The following is a 19,265-nucleotide window of genomic DNA, read 5'->3' as shown; positions in this document are numbered from 1 at the left end:
GGTTTAGTTTCAACTTTTGAGTTATTAGAAGAAAACTTGTTAAATAAATTATATATTTAGGAGAATTTTGTTACAAGTACGAAAAAAATATTTAAATAAATTGGAAGAATATTGTAACTAAAAACATTTACATTTCCTACAAACTCATAGATATTAGCTAGAATGCAACAAGCGGAATATATAATATCAGTCTGTATTTTACATCAACTGCTGCTGTTATACAATCTTAATTGAGCTAAATCTAATTAATGAAACACTAATTGATTAAATTTGTAATTCGAATGCAGTGAAAAGGAATTCTAAATACTTCTAGAAAATGCAAACGCGCACTGAGCACTTTTCTCATTCCATAACATTCAAGCATTTTTTTTAAAACATTTAATTTCAAGTATATAATTAATTTAAAAAATTTATATAGCTGAATAGATTAACAGTTAATAGTTACTCTGATTAGATTAGTTACAGTCGTATATTTACATTATTTAAGATTTTAATGATCTACTCTACGAGCATTTAGATATTATAATATGAATATTGTTTTAAGAAGAAGAGTTAACCTTGACTCTAATATTGATTGCATTTGAAACATATACTTAGATTAAACATATAACAATGGTTGCCAACTGCTTGCCAACCATAAATAAGGACTAAGGAATAATTTATACAAACGCACATAGACATTTATCCATACCACTCCAATGGCATAGTTTAATTCATTTCAAATCTTCAAGAAAACTTTTTTTAAAACAAAGAATATTTATAACTCTATTCAGACTATTGTTCCAAAATAATTTGGAGTTTTAATTATTGCTGATACTTAAAATCGCTGTCCTTTTTTTGAAAAAATTTCTATAATTATCACAAAATAAGAATACAAAACTAAATTCGTTGGAGCCATGCCATTGGATGGTTGTAATAAGAAAAGCTGAGTTACATTTATTGGCCAATATTACTAATGTCCATTGGCACAGTCTTTAGTAGTAAATATATCCCACTACTTTCATGGCACTAAGATTCAAAAATTTGAATTGTTGTTGGTGTCTTGTATATCCAACTTGCACCAGCATTGAAAAGAAGGAATCACCACTCTTCATCATGCAAAAGTACGCAAGTATTTTAAATATTTATATATTTTGTACATATATGTAAATATATTTCTTGAATCATCGCCGCTCATCTTGGACAGCTGCAACGGAATACACCAGACAGCGTCACACGAGTAACTGCGACTTTAACCTCTGTACGTTAGACGAATCCATCTACTCGAATTTCATTCTAAAACAAAGGTTTCTTTTTTAGTTCCTAGATACAGTTCACGTCAGTTTCGATTCTTCATACTGATATCACTGTAGCGTCCTTGACGATAAGCCTTGGCTCTAGTTTTAGGCAGTAACTTTTTAGATGTAATTATTTCAGAATAATTTTTTTACAAAAATGAACGATTTGAAACTAATTTCAAAAGTTAACTAAATTAAAAGATATGAGATATTACTTTTCTAATAAGAATCAGGTTTTTGAAAACAAGTATTCTAATTAGTGAGAATTAAAATTTAAGTTGGAATAAACATTTGTTTTGGCCATAGCTCAGACACATCTCACGTCCACCACACCTTGCAGTGATTCAATGAATCTCATATTAATTTGTGAGCCATTTGGCAGACGTTTTAATGGAACTGCAAGTGCTTCTCTCTGGGTGGATCACAGCTGAGGAGAGTCAATCCTAAAACTGAGATGATCGTTTAATTTCATATGAAGGAGTAAGGCCCGTCAGTCAAGGCGCTACAGTGCAGGAGTCAGGAGTTGTCCTCCTTCGGTTCTTCCCCTCGGTTCGGTTTGTATTCAAGGCCAGGATCGAATTGCATCAGCACAAAGACCTACACAATGCAAATTTGAAATTAGTACATTTTCTTTGTTGATAAAAAAATTAACATTAACAATTACATGCATAGTCGTAAAATCAGTCTATCGCAAATAATGTGCAAAATATGTCACTGATTTTTAATTTCCGTATTTGATTTTAGCAAAATTTGAGAAACAAATCTCACGTTAGTGAAATAACTGCTAAACAAGGAAGAAAATGAGTTAAGCACTTCTTTAAAAGATAATTAATGGATTTGTTAAGCCGTTTGATTATTAGATTAGTTAAGCAATAATTATTATTCAGCAGTTCTTTAAAAGATAATTATAAGATTATAAATAGGAAAAGTACATAGACTTTTGAAGGTAAGCACATTTGAACTAGTTAATTTTAATATTTGTATCTTTTAATATTCACCAGATTTGATTGTATTACAGAAAAATTTTCGCGGTAAAAGAAGGAGTATTAATATATTGAAAGATAATACATAATTTAAAATATACCAGTCTATCGCAAATAATGTGCAAAATATGTCACTGATTTTTAATTTCCGTATTTGGTTTTAACAAAATTTGAGAAACAAATCTCACGTTAGTGAAATAACTGCTAAACAAGGAAGAAAATGAGTTAAGCACTTCTTTAAAAGATAATTAATAGATTAGTTAAGCCGTTTGATTATTAGATTAGTTAAGCAATAATTATTAGTGAAGCAGTTCTTTAAAAGATAATTATAAGATTATAAATAGGAAAAGTACATAGACTTTTGAAGGTACATACATTTGAACTAGTTAATTTTAATATTTGTATTTAATAATGTTCACCAGATTTAATTGTATTACAGAAAAGAAATTTTCAACCGTAAATGAATGAGTATTAATATATTGAAAGATAATACATAATTTAAAATATACATTGAATATAATTTGGGTTTTGAGGGTAAATGAGAAGAAATCAGTTGATTTGAGGTATGCATATTTAGCTTTACTTTTTCTTTTTCTTAACATTTGGTGAGTATGAAAACTCCGTATATTACGTCGTTAGAATTCCATGGGGAACTTTTAAACCATTATTAAGATTCCGAGTGTGTAACTCTTTGGAAAAGATACTTACTAAGAGATTAAAATGAATTTTTAAATGTAGATGGAACAGTGAAAAAACTGTTTCTGATTTGAAACATGCAGGCCATAAAAAGCTTTGTGACAAAATAAAATTTAAATTATCAAATAAATGTATACTTTAGGAAACAGCCAATATAAATGAATAACTCATGAAATGTGGGCAAATGTAATAATCGATTAGTTTAGGAGTAAAGGGACTTGTTTAATTCAATATCACCGAGAGCTCACTATGCTGCTCATTCATTCTTGAAGATGGATTCGTGTATTGTTGCAATTAAATGTTTAATTTTGTTACTCTCCTCAACTTGACTGATTGACTTCAAGTACGCTCTAGACTGTATCACGAAAAATGCTTTTTCGAATTCAGAATCACGAGTTTATTGCTTAGTGTCATTATAACAACATATTTACCATAGTACTTTTAATCAATTTCAAAAATAGTTTAATTTTCTGGAATGGGCCTAAAGTTCCATTTTTAGGGTGAAAAAACGTAAATTTTATTTTTTAAAGCAAATACTCGTATATTGAAAAAATTTTAGATTTCAAGTTTAATTTATAAATTAACAGTAAAAATAACTATGTATGAAAATATAGCATTTAGTTTACTGAAATCTACATAAAATTTTTAATGTAATCCGAATTAATATAAATAACTGAAAGATTGGGTTAAAAATTGAAAATATGCGTATATGTTAAGAAAAGTTAAGATTTTCCTGTAGATTCTGGTCTTAAATGCTATATTTCATAATAATTTTGATGTTACTTTATCTTCGAAAGTTTACATTTTTGAACTTGAAAGATAAAACTACTTTTGTATTTATGCTTTAAAGAAAATTTGAAATTTACATTTTTGATACCAAATGAAAACTTTCCCGAAAACCTAATTATTTTATAATTTGGCTAGAAAAGAATTTGATAAATATGTGATTACAGTGACCGATTTCTATCTGTTTGAAATCCTAAACTTTCAAAAACAAATTTTTTTTTCCACTCACGTTGTTGATAGAAAAAATTAGGCTGTATTTATTCCAGTTAAAACAAGAAACTACTTTTACCTTTTTTTATTTTCAGTTTCTTGCAATGCAGAATTTCCACATATTCAAAATTGAGAAAAAAAATTTATCGATAAATAAAATTGCTCGGTAAAGCTTATTTTTTCTATCCAATATTTTCCCTCAACGCTCTCGTAGGTATAAACACGTACTTTTATATTTTGGAAGACAATTGATAAAAAGACTTACCATATCTGTGGGAAGGAGTAGAAAATCTGCAGGAGGGTTCGTGATAACAAAGCGTTTTGAAGACGCTTCACAGGATGAGCTGGTATCCCTGAACCGGTAGAGCCCTATACAAAGCATGCCGTAGCTGCGGAGGGCCGATACGAACAAATCGCAGTATTTACCTCCCTCCTAAAACGAAGAATATTTTTACCCATAAATCTTCAAGTGTATAAAGCAAGAAATCATGCTGTTAATTTATAGGTCCTTTTAAATGTTAAGGAGCAATAAGTTTTCTGTATATAATTTGAAAACGAATAAATATAGAAACAATAAACGTGGAAAACACGTGCACTAAACAGTTCTTTCATTAGTGCTCCAAGAAAATTGACATAAATTCAACGCAATCTCGACAGAAAAATTTCTTCTTAAATAAAATATTACGCCGCATTTTTACGTTAAACGTTGTCTACGTAACAGAAAAAAAGGGTTCTAGTAAGGGATGTGTTATGCATTAGCGGTATTGACTTTTTATGTTACCAAATAAGTTGGAGGCTGAATAGGTGGTGCTTCAGCTATTGTATTAACCGTGAAAGAAGATTTAAAGCAGGAGCTTATCTGGCAAGAAAATACCAAACATTCTATATCAGATTTGGGTCAGGGGATTTGGATGACAAATTCCTCCGGTGAATATCTTCGCATTCCAAAGAATCACTTGGCATGATAAGACCTGTCATCCATTAAAATAGAGTCAGAACAAATCAATTTATAAGCACATTTTTGTATTCAAACTGTGCCTCTTTCAAAGACACAAAGAATTAAGTGGCCATCGAGCATAATGTCTCCTTAGACAGACAAATTTTGCTTCCATAGTTGCCGTTTTTTTCAGACAGTAGGAGGTAGGTAAAGTATCCATAGCTCTCTCTCCATGCCAAAGTATCAACCAGGAACTGCTGCCTGCCCTCCGATGTTCGAGAAATCGACTATTATGGAAGCTAGCGTTTGATGGTCTGAAAAATATGTTAAATCATAGCATGACCCTCCATTTTTTTAAAAAGAGGCACTATTACTGCTTTAGCCAGCAATATCTATAAACCTAAATCTGATCTGGAATGTTGGGGATTACCTTGGAAGACCAGTTGCTGGTTTGAACCCTTATGGCCATTACATGAGCTGTAACAAGAATTATGTCATGTTATGTTTTTGTTCTCCATTTTGCTCCCGATTAATCCCGATAGATTTACTTCGATTAATTAGAAATTGGGAAGTCATAACTACAATGAATTTCAGTTACATTCCTGACTAGAACACATTTTTGTAACATTTCAAAAACCATATTCCACATAACACTGTGGTGCACTGCTTGCTCTTATTAGACAGAACTATCTGTTAAGCTTGCTTTTTTGCTGTTTATTATGGCTGTTTGAATTTATGTAAAGTTTTGTGTGACAATTGAAGAACTATTAAGTGCAATTTTTCCTCCAGAGATCTTGCTTTTGTGTTCAATTGTTTCCGAATTCGGCACAAAAAACATGTTATACCTTAACTTTCATAACTTATCAATGTATTTATTGGACAATTTGCGAGTTTTTAATTCCGATTTTAGAAATAAATGCAAAACTGAAATTACAGGAGATGTAAGATAATCTTCAGTTAAAAACTCCTTTCTTATTGTAAAGGTTTCTTATTGTAAAGATAAATGATAATAAATTATGCATTAACTAAATTTTAAAATTACATGAATACGCGGAAGACGAAACCGAAGTTTAATCATAACTAAATTCATTCAAATAAAGCAACAAATAAGCAAAGATACGGCAACAATAATTTACTTAAAAAATTAATAGGAAAATGCATACATATGCATAGATTAGTCACAACTTTAAGATATTTACCTTGTATGTCCTCTTTATCTGATCATGTACGACACATGTTTACCTAATTTATCAAAATGAGCAATCAGAGTTTTCCACTGAACTGAAGATGTCAGCTGTTGACTAATTACAACTCACTCTCTCTTGATGATAACACATGAAGATGTGAGTTCGATAAAATGTCAGCCATAAGGTGCGCAATAAATCTGTTGTGTGCAATAATGGGTCATTCATAATACTTTCCGATGCGTATACTTAGTTAGTCTTCGTTTTTTACGAAGATTCTAAATTAGACATTAAAGGCGGAAAATATAAGACATTTTGTATATGTAGCAACAAGAAAAGTTTTTCTCAATTTTAAAAGAAAATTTGCTGATGATAGCCAGGACTTGACAATAGATTGTATTATCTGTGGTAAGTTATAATATGTTTTAAGAAATATATTTCTGGAAGAAATCTTTTTTTTTTGAATGCGTGAACTTGAGTTAAAATTGAGGGATTTAGATTAAGGTATGCTTACCCCAAACTGAGCGAGGGGTCCATCATATAAGGAAATCTGGCCCACGCGACAACGGTCTCTGTTAGCCAGTGACTCTGGAGTGCTATAGCCACCACGGAGTCCTGCGCCCTCTGCCAGGATCAGTTCCAGCTCCGGTGTTGCTCCCCCGGTAACCAATGATCGGATCAGGGTGAGGGCGTTCGCATTAAAATACGTCTATAAAAAAGAAAAACAAATTGGCGGGTAAAAATATGTTTTATCAATATCACATAAATTCATGCATATTGTCACAAAAGTTTTAATTTTTTTCCTAAGAAATTACTTGTTAATTATTGACACAAAATAATTTTTGAATTTTAGTAATTTTCCCATGTTTATATTTATTTCAATGGATCTTTTCTACAAATTCAGTTACCGAAAAATAGCAAAAAATTAAATAAAATAAAAAAGAAATCCAAAATCTGTTAATCTATTTCAGCTTTGTTTATTATGAATGAGATTCGATATATTTCTATAACAGGCGCGTTATTCCATTTTGAGATTAGAAGATATTTTTTGCAGTATTGGGATCTATTTTTTTTGCTAACATAGTGGATAAATATTGTTGAGTTGGACAAAAAAGTGTATATTTCTTTTAAAAAAAACCTTATGGGATAAATGCAACATACTAAGACTACGAAATACTAAACATATTTTTAATCTAATGAAACATGAAAATGAATATTAAAATAGTCGAATGATTTTAAATTTTAGAGACACGAAAAACCAAGTAACTCATAACGTAAAAATCTTGATTTAATACATTTAACTGGTAAACTTACAATTACCTAAAAATACACTTTATTTGAAATTGTGGAGTGAGAAATATTTTTTTTTATACGTACTGTGCTCATCAAAGAATCCAGGACACTGACAGCAAAGGCAGTGCCACAGGCAAAAGGCTGGGTCAAATAGAGCTCAGTATCAGGATCATCATCATCGTCTTGATCTAAGAACTGTACGTTTGTATCATTCACTGAAAGCAATAAAATCATTTCCCTTAGTTACTTATGTGAATAAACTTGCTCAATTTTTATATTACATGATTAAAAAATATCCATTACGAAATACGATGGTTCTTTTACATATGTAAAATGCTAATGAGAAACACTATTTTCATTTCACACCCGGTGAAGTACGATTAAAATTACAAATCTGTTTCCAAGAAAGTATAAAACTGTCCTCTTTGTAACATTTAAGGCTCTTAATTATTCATTGAAGATTTTGCCTTTTTTTTTTAAAAAAAAATTTAGATTCATCGGAAAAAATCCTTAGTTTCTTCCGAAAAAATATAAGAAATATTAAACGAGAGTAGTTAACAGAAAAAGTCGAAGAAAAAAATAAGAAAAAGAACGTTTCGTTAAGTTTATCGCAGTACGAAATTATACGTAATTAAGCTAAACATATAATTTTAGGAAAGCTTCCTTATCCGGAAACATTTTCTTTTTAAAAAAAGAGCTTTACGAGATATTAAGTCCAATTTTTTAAATACCTGCATCTAAAGACATGGGCATCTATGTTAATTGAAACTCTATAATTTTATGATTAATTTTTTTCCAACGACAAAGAAATTTGTCAAGTGACACCGCTTTTCAACACAGTTTAAAAATATTTTTTGATGAAATTGGCAATAAATTAACACCGTCATAATATTAAAAAAAATTCTTCACTTTAAGTATATAGATCTAAGTGTATTAAAGATGTTCTGTAATGATTGTCTTTAATATCCTATATGTCTATAAAGAATTTTTATAAAGAATTAAATCAAAAAGACAATCCTTTAAAAAGTTAAAAATTGCTTTCATCGACATCCAATGTAATAGATAATTATCAATCAAATTACAAATAATTAACAATAATTATCAATCCAAAGTAAGCATAGTTTTTTTTAATATAATTTTGATAAGGATTTTTAAAATATAAGATGTTTATTGCCAGACACTCACTATTCTTAGCATCTAGAACTAAAAATACAGTAAATTGTTTTCCCCAAAGTTTAAAATTTGTAAATAAAATTACCTAATTCTGTTATTAAAGGAACATTAGTCCCATAAACGGATCCTCGTCTTTGCATAACTATGGGACTACCGAGGGGAGATAAGGCATCTGGGCCTCCTGGATCTATATTTATAAAATAAAGACATTTTAGCATTTTTATTTAATGGTAAGTAATAATAATAGTTCAATAACAAAGTGTAACAAAAGCAAGATAAATTTGTTCTCATTATAAATAGTTGAATCAATGTACAGTGCGTACAGTTTATAAGATTTCATTAGATTGTACAGTTTATGAGATTTCATAATAAGGAGATTTGTTCATTAGCAGCTCTAATCAATCAAAAATTAATTTAATCACACATTCTTACGAATTATCTTTGGTTACCTTTGTCCGGTTATCACAAACAAAATCAACATTAACGATATAGATAAAATAACATAATGTTACAACGTATTGTGATTTTTCTTTTGTGACACATATTGTCTTTAGTGTAATTGTGTTCCTGCTCACAGCCTGCTAGTCCTGATCACCTTTTTTGCCTTGGCACTTCTTATAAGCAGCTGCTGGTTGATCGGGACTTTCTGCAGATATATGGGAAACTGACGCGACGGGGTCTTCTGGACCTGGTGTAGGCTTTCCTTCTCCAGGGGGATGTGTAACAACAACAACAGTGTAATTGTTTTGAAAATATAAATGTTTAAAATTCTATCATTCGTTTGAGCTTTTTGATTTATATTTTCAAAACAATTACGCATTAGTGTAATTGTTTTGAAAATAAATATTTAAAATCCAATCATTCATTTGAGCTAATCCTGTGTAATATACAAATAAATAATCTTATCAATAATACAAAATGTAATATTTCTATTTATGAAATTTAGGTGTCTAAAAAAGTAGATAGATTTTTGAACTTTAAGATACAGGTGTAACGAGATAAAGAAAAACATATCTAAAATTTTCGAAACTGGTTTTTCTTCAAAAATACTGTTCCGGTAGGTAAAGCAGACTTGACCAAAAATGTGAACGATTAAATTTTTTTGATTACAGTAATCAATTACTTGTAACCATGATTACAAGATAACATAATTTTAATTACAGCTGTAATTGTGATTACAACAATCAATTACAGTAATCAATTACTTGTAATCGTGATTACAACTTTCAATGTTTTTGATTACAACTGTAATCATGATTCTAAGTCATTGCGATTGAAAGTGACAACGAAAACAATTGCGAGTAATTATGATTATAAGTGATCAAATTATACGACTACATGCAATCATGATTACAAGTAATCGTTATTACAAGTAATTGTGATTACTTGTAATCAAACTATACGATTTCAAGTAATTACGATTGCATACTATATGTAAATACATTAGCTAAGTATGTAGGGGGATACCTAGTTTTATGTACAAAGAATGTAAACACATATACATACAATTCGTGATTCCTATTTATACATATACAATGTATTTACAAACCATGTTTGTACGTACAATACACATAATTATATTGTAATACACATAAGGCAATGCGTATATGCTTAGTACACATAATTATGTATATATACGATACATGTGCGCATGTATATTAGTTTGTATACAAATGCATTGTGTTGCATGTTCGTATACGTAGAAAATATATGTATAAATGAATGTGAAAATGATGTAGATACGTATGCATGCATTTATGTATGTAAGTGCATAATTGTATCAATGTAAGATAATAGCATGTATGTGCAGTGTACGAGTGTACTATTTGTGAATTTATAATGTACGATTTGCGAAATACATTTATCCATATTTTACTATAAATATTATACTTTACATTTTCTATTAAAATCGAAAAAAGAAAGTATGAAATATTACAGTTATGTTTATTAGTTTTTGAAATTTTTGTATCATTTCATCAGCATTTCCTTTTTAAAACCATGCTAAGTTTTTAAGGCAAAATCAGCCTTTTATGGAGACTTCTAAAACGATTTTTGTCAGATCAGATTAGTATTCTGTAGCATTTCTGTTTTCTACAATGATGCATTTTATTTAAAAATGAGGAAAGAGAAAATATTTAAGAATAAAAATTGAAAGGAATGAGAATTATTACTGTGTGTTAGCACTCCTATGGTATCATCAAAGGTCATAGCCTTTATGTTCAATGAAGCTAAAATGGCTTCCTTATCTGCAAGCGTAGGATCATCACTACTCGGTATCTTGGCTGACAATATAACACACATATCACATAGATTGATGTTCACTGCTCTCAAATCAGCTCGGCTCAGAGGTGAGCCCTGAAATGATTCAAACAAACAAATCATTGAAAGTCTGTTACAGTAATCTTTCAGAAAGTCTGTAAAATTTAATAAACGCTGCTTTTAGATACATAATGATTGCGAATAGGTTTTTCTTGTACAACTTAATAATTAGTCAGCCATCGAAGTGGTAGACATTAAAATTACGAACAAAACGAATTAATTTTTCTTTAACTCCATCTTCATCTTATATTCAGAGATACAATTTAATAAGTTATATTTAGTGACTAAAACCAATAGTTATACATTTTACAAAACGTTATAGTAATCATATGTACCGAGTTATAAACAAACAATATCAATAAGTAACTGATTTAAATTCACGGTCTTCACGTTTTTATCTATTTTTTTAGTAATCAATCTTAAAATTCAAATCTTAATCAAATTAAATCTTTATTTAAATAAAATTGTAGTCATTATTAACTTATAATGTAATTTTCAAGCATTCGCACTGTTTTTAAAATTCGATTAGACAGTGAAATATCATTTTTCAATCTTTCACCCAAGTAAACGAACTACTGACAAATGAGCCTTAATAGCTTTTAAATGTGTCAGAAACTTGAACTTTTGCTTAAAAACAAAATGAATGGCAAAAGAGTTGTAAGGGAAAAACCACAACCAAATCCTCAAATTTACGGTAGTAAAAATGATTTCATTTAATCTTATAGGAATTATTTGAGCAAATGTTTAAAAAGTTATTATACTCTGTTGCTAGTTAAGAAAAATCCATTTTCCCTATAGAGAGAGCCTGTTTGCATTTGCCAACTGGATGCCGAGGTCCCAGCGCGAACGTATATCAACATCGCCAACTTTTAAAACGACGTTGCACAGCCTTCTTCTTGCTTGCTTTCTTAAGTCATGTTAAATGAGGAAAACAAAACTTATTGAATAATCAATTAACAAGCAATATGAGTTGATAAAAATGATATCTAACAATCGTAACAAATATGCGTTTAACAAAAAAAATTGCATTTAACAAAAAAAAAAAAAAAAATATATGAAAGAATGATAAATATTGTTTTTCGCATATGATTTTATTCTACAGTGAATCAAATTTAAGAATCTCTTCTCTCGCGTTTGATTTGTTAAAAGCATATCAGCATAAGACTCGCCATTTTTTGTGGTCCAATCAAATCCCAAATGCTCCTACAAAGTCATATAGTTGTTTCTTTTTCAAGAACGAATGTTCTTATTTATTGAAATATGTCATCAAGTTTAGGAATCCAATAAGATTTCGAAACTAGAATCTTTTTTTCTTATTATTAATTCTGTGGTAGTTATCGTAAAAGATAGCACGAATTAAATTTCTGTTTGACGTGTTTAAGTTCTTAAAGCTTTTAATTTGTTTTAAAAGCATTTTTGCATAATTTGATGATGAAATAAAACAGAATTATAAGCAGTCAGGGATAATTACTTAAATCCAATATACCGCAATGGTCTTTTCTTAACTTGCAACGGAGTATAGAGTTATTTATCGGTGAAGTTGATATTAAAGAATATTTAAGGAGAAGGTAATTTTTTTTAAAGTATCGTATAAAAATCAACTTACGTTAAGTACAGAGATTTTCGGTAGATTCTGTAGCATCTTCCATTCACGGCGAAGATAGTCAACGTTACCAACAATTACAACATGTTTGAGTTCGTGGTAATGAAAGTTGCTCGCACGCAGTGGCATTACAAGGTTTCGAAGACCAATCAGTGGTGAGTCTGGATCAGCAAACAGGCAGACTACGACATGGCCATTAAGAACTGTCATAGCAGCTTGGTTTCGGTCCTAATAAAACAAAACATATAACTTCTACAATACTTCAAAAATACCAGGATAATAAAGACAAGAAAAAGATTCATTTTATAGAAATAGTTTGCTTGATTATTGATGGCCATAAGCTCAAAAAAAAATGTTGCTAAGGGGCAAAATTTGTAGTTTTTCGGATCTTAATTGCACGCAACGAAACAACATTAAGTTGCTCTATACTCTTAAAACAATAGTGAATTAACTCATAATAAATCTAACCAGCTTTGCCTTATTTATAGCACAGGTGGTAAAAATTAAAAATTAAAAATAAATAAATGTAAGAATAAGTTTTAATGAAATTCACGCACTAAGGAGCAATCTTTTTGTATAAAGGGCTTCTATTAAAATGCTAATTAATTCCTGCAGACGATAATTTAATTACGAATTCAAGCACAAAAACGTGTTTTCTGTAGCAAACATTCCCTTTTTTTACGGAATTATATTTTTGATTTTTAAAATATGAAAGAAGCTGCAATTTGACTGTGAAGGATCCAATATTTTAGACTAGTGTTTACCAAACTTACTCAGCTTCTAAGCTTCCGCATCACTCTTAAATCTCACTGTGATCTACCAACTAGTTACCAACTTTTTTATTTAATAAAAATCTTACATTTAGTTTACCTAGCCAGTGGCGGAATCGAGATTAGTGAATGCAACTTTTTAATATAATTCAACCGAACTTGAGATTATGTCCTTTATTAAGAGTATATAAAAAATTTTATACCCTACAATTCAAAAATTGATTCTCCATTATTAAATAAGGAAAAATTTCAACGACTTACTTTTCTAAAAAGAAAAATGAATTATTTTGATAAGAGAATATGCTATACATTTTTATCAATAGTTCATCAAGCTTTATACTATTCTTTTTTTATCTCGGTAAATATGCCATTAATTAATGAAACGCTTTTAAATGTCGTCTGAAAACGAAATCAAAGGGATACTTCGTTTCCCTATCGAATAACATGTCAGATAGTAATTCGAAATTCAATTTCTTCTCGATTACTACTATAATAGAGTAAATGTAACATAATTTTACAGGAAAGAGAAGAAAAAAAACTATCGTCAGTATACTATGAACGACATAAGCATCACGAGCAACTAACCAATATGCAATCTTCTAGAGATTTTGCCGGACACCAGTGGAACATTCCAGTTGAATCGTATTTCATTTCTGTTTTTTCAAAGTCAAAATCCTTTGCTTGATCATCAGCAAGACCAACTGCCAAAGGCCCTTCTTGTTTGTTTGATCCGTTCGTGCCACCCGCCCTACTAGTGGGCCTGCAGTGGAAATTAATAAAGGAAATTGCATTATAAGAGAATATATCATACAATTATTAATAAAAATGGAAGCACACACAAAAAAGGAATTTATTATTGAAATGCATAAATGGCGTATTTTTCTAAAAGGAATAATTAACTTGCATGGAGTTGAAGCAAGTCAAACATAAACAAGTTAACTTAAACATTGCTAATTTTTAAGAAATACGTGCCAAATACTTTAGTTTCGAGCTGCAATATATTTCGAAAATAACTATCGAGCTTCAAATATTTTTATTAAAAAACTGAGATCTAACTTTTGACGTTGCATGGGAAATGATAGAAATTAATTATAAACTTTTCTCAACAAAACCTATGTTTTCAGCACTTAATTGCTAGCATGAGGGTCATTCTTTGAAATAGTGCCTTATATAATAGATTTTAAAGTATAACAGTTTAGGAAAAACGGTCAAAAACGAAGTTTTGTCTTTTTAACAGTATTTAAAGTTTTTACATTAAAATGGACATTTTAGGAATTAATTTCAAGCTTTTCTCCACTAAATCTTTATTTTTAGAAATAACTAATATGTAAGTCATTCACTGAACTCGTGCTTTGAATTTGAAGCTGTACCTGTATAATTTTATAATATTTTTTTATACTTGCATTTATACTTGCATTTTAAATTGCTTTACAAGTGTTATTCTAGAAATCATTTTACAGATTTGCTCCACGAAATCCATGATTTTGGGACATAGTTCCTACCTGTATCGTTCTTTTGGTGCTATGCACTTTGAAGTTGTTATTTTGCAGAAAAATCAGACATGGAGTTATTTTTAAACGCATCTTGTAATTTATAAGTCATTGTCAATCTTTAATCAGTCTTTGCTTAATTTACGATATTAACTTTTAAAAAATGAATTTAGAGTTCTGTTGTACTACTGTCTTTACTTTAAAACTTAATTCAATAAGTATTATAGAAAAATTGTACTACTTTCTTTAAAAAATTAGTTGGAAAAAAAGAACATTAACAACTTTTTAAGTGGGAAAATGGATTTCTTCAAGTACCCAGCAATAAAACCCTTACTTATTTTACAGCGTATAAAATATATCTTTCTAAAACTTTATGTGCTTCCCGATCTTAAATGTTCAATTTTGTGGAAATTTAACTCACAAATGTTTGAGCTTGTCAATTTGCCTGAATTCTCATTCAGGCAAATGAAACTACTGTAGTTAACTGGGAAAGGGCAAAAGGAATGTCATTTAGCTTGAGCAAATAAAGATAGGTAACGCAGTGTCATGGTGTCATAGCAGCAGTGCTAGGATCACTTCATTTGTCTCGAAATTGGGGAGTCATAGATCCATGACCATTAAAAACCCAGCTTATAGCCAGTGAGAAATCCTCATATTTTGCTACTTCATTTCTAAAGCATGATTAATGCTGTATGAATAACATACCGTTTGTTCCTTGTTATGTAGTTTAAGTGTATCACGTACTTTTTTTTTAGTTTCTTTTGTTAAATGCTTGAGTCCTGCTTTGTCTTATGATCAACAATAGTAAAAACCACAGTCTCTTTCCAGTTACTCATGTGCTTTCAATTTGTGTTGTCATCAATAACAAATATTTTGATGAATTGTTCATGAGGAGACTGTTTTTGTGATTTCAAATGAAAGATGACTTGTCTTTATATACGATTATACAGGCAACTGCTACGCACGATAACGAATACTATGAAGTTCTTACAAAAATATTTTTTTTATTATTCAACAATGTCCTATAATCATTGCGTTTTTATTCTTCGATTAATATTTTCCATTTCAGTTTGTTTTGAAAATAAATTTAATAAAACTTTGCAAAAAAATACTATATTTCATGAAAAGAAAAATTTTATTCAGTTTTAAGTGACGACAAATAATTATTTAGTATCATGCTTATTCATTTCGCCTTCGCCAGAGAATTGTTGAAATTTAACAGACTTGTTTTCATGATTTTTTAACGTAAAGAACAAAATCGTTTAGCCTACGTAAATCACGCAAATGATGAGGTGAAGATCTGTAAATCATGAGTTCAATCCACCAGATGACTTAACCGACGAAAAATAACGAGGTGCACGTTAAATATGTCTAGGCTAAAAGTCCTTTTCTTGGTGTGATGTGGAATTTTGGAGATAAAAGTACCAGCTCAGAGACTATTGCGTGGTATTCTTACCATGGTCATCATTAGAAAGGGATGGTATGTATTTCGTATGTAGGCGAATAAGTAGTATTTTAAAACTTCATATTTGAGCTTCATAATGTGAATGCGCTTAGTATTAAAATTTGAAATAATTCAATTAAAGGTATTTAAATGGGGCATTATAATTATTTATATATATTTTTAAGCTATCAGAGATACTTGCTTTTAACTAGTAAAAAGTCTATTCCATCGTCAAGTACATGTTCAATGTATATGCACTTAATGTGCTATTTGAACCTGTTATTGTAAACAATATCGTCATTTTTTTTTACTTTCAAAAATTTGATTTCTGTCATGGCGATATTACTCGACTTCGCTTTTGTTATTTCGAAAAGCTTTGCTAGCTCTCTATTTCTTTTATAATTGCAGTCGAAATCTAAACATAGTTTAATCAAAAAGATAGTCAAACATTTAAAGTTTTATTTCCTTAAAAACTAAACAATATTAAAAAGTAAAAGAGATAAATAAACGTCAATAGTTGAGAAAATGGTTAAAAAGTTTAAATAATTACGTTTTATTTTGTAGAGATAAAATTTTAATAAAAAATAATAGTAGAAAGGAAAATAATGCAAGTGCTTTGATTTGTGAAGAGTTAAACTAGTTAAAAATATTTTGTTTAGTTTAAAAGTGGAAGGAGATTCATTCAACTAGAAATAAAATTGTTAAAATTTTTAAAGGGATAAAAAAACAAGCACAGGCATAAGGTTGATAAAAAAAACTAACCTGCAAATAATATTTGTATTTTTATAAAAAGAGTATGAAATAAATCAGAGAGTAAAAATGGAATTCCAAAATTATTAATAAAAATTTTGTACTAATTTTAAAACATTCTATAAATATGCCGCTACAAGCTGATTTTACATGAAAGGTGTTTATTTTTCTTCAACATCTACAAATGAAAATTGGTCTGATTTGGGTAATCGAGGAAAGAAATGAGGAACATTTTAAAAAATATATATATACTGGAATACATTTAATAGGTTAACTTGTGATACATTTTTATTTTTATGAAATTAAATAAGTATACACATCGATATAAAGTATTTGTATTAGATAGTATGAAATGTGAGGGTTTGTTGAATTATTTGAAAAGATATTTTTAAAAATTCTGAACATTTTTAAATGTCGTCTGAATTATTGAAATTTTTTTTAAAATTCTGTATTTTTTTCAATGGATTTCATTAGTAGCTTTATAAAAGCTTTGAAAAGTTCAAGATTATTTTAAAACTATTTAAAAAGTATGTGTACATTTACCAAAAAGTAATCAATAACTTTCACATTTATTCCATTTACAGCATCTATAATGTAAGAATTTTGAATGTTTCTTACAAAAAATATTAAGATAATATTCCAGATATGAACTGAGCTATGGAATGAGCAATAAACATTTAGCATAACTGTGTTTCTGTGATGCAGCTGTTTCACTTGCAGTTCTGTTTGATCTATTGTGTATAAAAGTAATGAAAACACAATGCTTGCAGTTCTTTTTCAATATATTTGTGCAATTTCGAATCAAATAAACTTAGATTAAATAATGTATGATTTTTCGTTTAAAATTTATGAGCTAAAGACATAGGGTAAGCAAACCATTTTTTGCGTTTAAAACAGAAAACTTAAATTTGGTTTTATTTAACCTACTAAGGAATAATTTTTCCATAATTTATTTAATTAATTATCATGTATTATTCGAGTACTACATACAAAAAAGATAATTAAAATAGAAAGAAATCATTTCTTTCCTTCATGGGAATTGTATGTGATAGTGCATAATAAATATAGCATGAACATCAATGCATACGCAGGGATATAGCAATGCATACTTCATGCATAGCAAGTGCAATTTAAAAAACATGCAATGCAAAAAGTTCTAGATGCATAATTCAAGACAAAATAAACATGTGTATAGTGACAAAACATGCATTTTTTTCAATACATGCACAATATATAGTGGTCTTGGATAAAGTCCTCTTAAACTTTACGTTACCTTCATCTTCTTGTACACAAAAATAAATGTCTACATTCGAAAAACTCGTTAAATTTTTTGTACAGATATCAAATTAACTAAGCTTTGCAAGAGCTTCACATTTTTTATTTTTGCTTTTCTAAGTTCTTGCTGTAATTTTTTTTAATGAAAATAAACTTCATAGTAAAAGGATTTGGGAGGAAGTAGTGATATTAAAAGTAAGGAGTGTAAAAGCTAAATTAAGGAATTTAAAAAAAAAAAAAAACTATTGATGAAGGGTAAAAATACTAAGTCTATTGAAGTTTTAAAGAGGATGTCACACTAAGTGCAAGCCTCAATATATATTCTACACTATGTGGTTACCTCTGATTCTTACGAGAGAGGATGGTATAAGAGGGCTACTATCCAAACATACCAAATAAGGAATAAAAGGCAGACAATAGCCAGAGCATGAAAAATGAAGAAGTAGAAGTAGAAAGTAGAGGCATACATGAGTTTTTTCACTTCATAGGCTAGGTGTAAGCCAGCAAATGTGTCGTCGGTCCGGGCGCCGTGCGTTGTGTTAGCCAGCGGGCTGGAAAAGAAACAGGAGAAAGGGGCCAGAAGTGATAACAGGATGTGCAAAACAACCACACGCGAAACACACTAGAACGCGCAGTTCAACGTGGAAGATAGTGAGGTGCCAGCACGAAACACAAGAACAAGCAAAGCGAACAATATTTCACAATACGTAGAGAAAAAAGTGAATTTTCACAGGGAAACAGTTGTTTCTTTTTAAGAGTGCCTCATTACACTTAAATTAGATAAAAATATAAAAATTAGATAAAAATATAAAAATAAAGTGTGATGACACGACTTTTTGTTATGATTTGCCTTAATTAAAAGATTAAACGCTACTTATTATTCTAACAAGCAACAGGTACTGTTGCAATAATAGATATTTAGCTACTAAAATTAGCGTAGATATTCAGATTTTATGCGCTCTTTAAAAAAATGGACAAATTAATCATTTAAAGAACTTTCAGTGTTAGCTGCACTGTTTTAAGTAATATGGCTGTTACTTTAATAAATTATTATAGTAATTTTAGTAATTATTAC

At 29.4% G+C, this 19,265-nt stretch overlaps 1 protein-coding gene across 8 annotated transcripts in view; it reads right to left on the bottom strand.

Moving 5' to 3' along the window:
• Positions 1 to 1,131: 1,131 nt before the first annotated feature.
• The window catches only part of LOC107441522 (calcium-activated potassium channel slowpoke), a 104,455-nt gene continuing 86,321 nt past the window's right edge, over positions 1,132 to 19,265 (bottom strand). For 5 of the 8 annotated variants that reach the window (XM_071177616.1, XM_016054814.3, XM_071177619.1 and 2 more), the window contains 9 exons: positions 18,658 to 18,741; positions 13,817 to 13,991; positions 12,465 to 12,689; positions 10,711 to 10,894; positions 8,625 to 8,726; positions 7,451 to 7,581; positions 6,588 to 6,782; positions 4,218 to 4,385; positions 1,132 to 1,874 (listed from right to left, as the gene is read on the bottom strand). In XM_071177616.1, the coding sequence (XP_071033717.1) occupies positions 1,794 to 1,874; positions 4,218 to 4,385; positions 6,588 to 6,782; positions 7,451 to 7,581; positions 8,625 to 8,726; positions 10,711 to 10,894; positions 12,465 to 12,689; positions 13,817 to 13,991; positions 18,658 to 18,741 (1,345 nt within the window). In that variant the 3' untranslated portion in view covers positions 1,132 to 1,793. The remainder of the gene's footprint in view (positions 1,875 to 4,217; positions 4,386 to 6,587; positions 6,783 to 7,450; positions 7,582 to 8,624; positions 8,727 to 10,710; positions 10,895 to 12,464; positions 12,690 to 13,816; positions 13,992 to 18,657; positions 18,742 to 19,265) is intronic. The other 3 variants (XM_071177617.1, XM_071177621.1, XM_071177622.1) reach the window with 1 other exon arrangement.

This window comes from Parasteatoda tepidariorum, chromosome 2, assembly GCF_043381705.1.
Source record: "Parasteatoda tepidariorum isolate YZ-2023 chromosome 2, CAS_Ptep_4.0, whole genome shotgun sequence".
Taxonomy (NCBI): domain Eukaryota; kingdom Metazoa; phylum Arthropoda; class Arachnida; order Araneae; family Theridiidae; genus Parasteatoda; species Parasteatoda tepidariorum.
The sequence above is the reverse complement of the archived record's forward strand: the minus strand, read 5'-3'. Positions and strand labels throughout refer to the sequence as shown.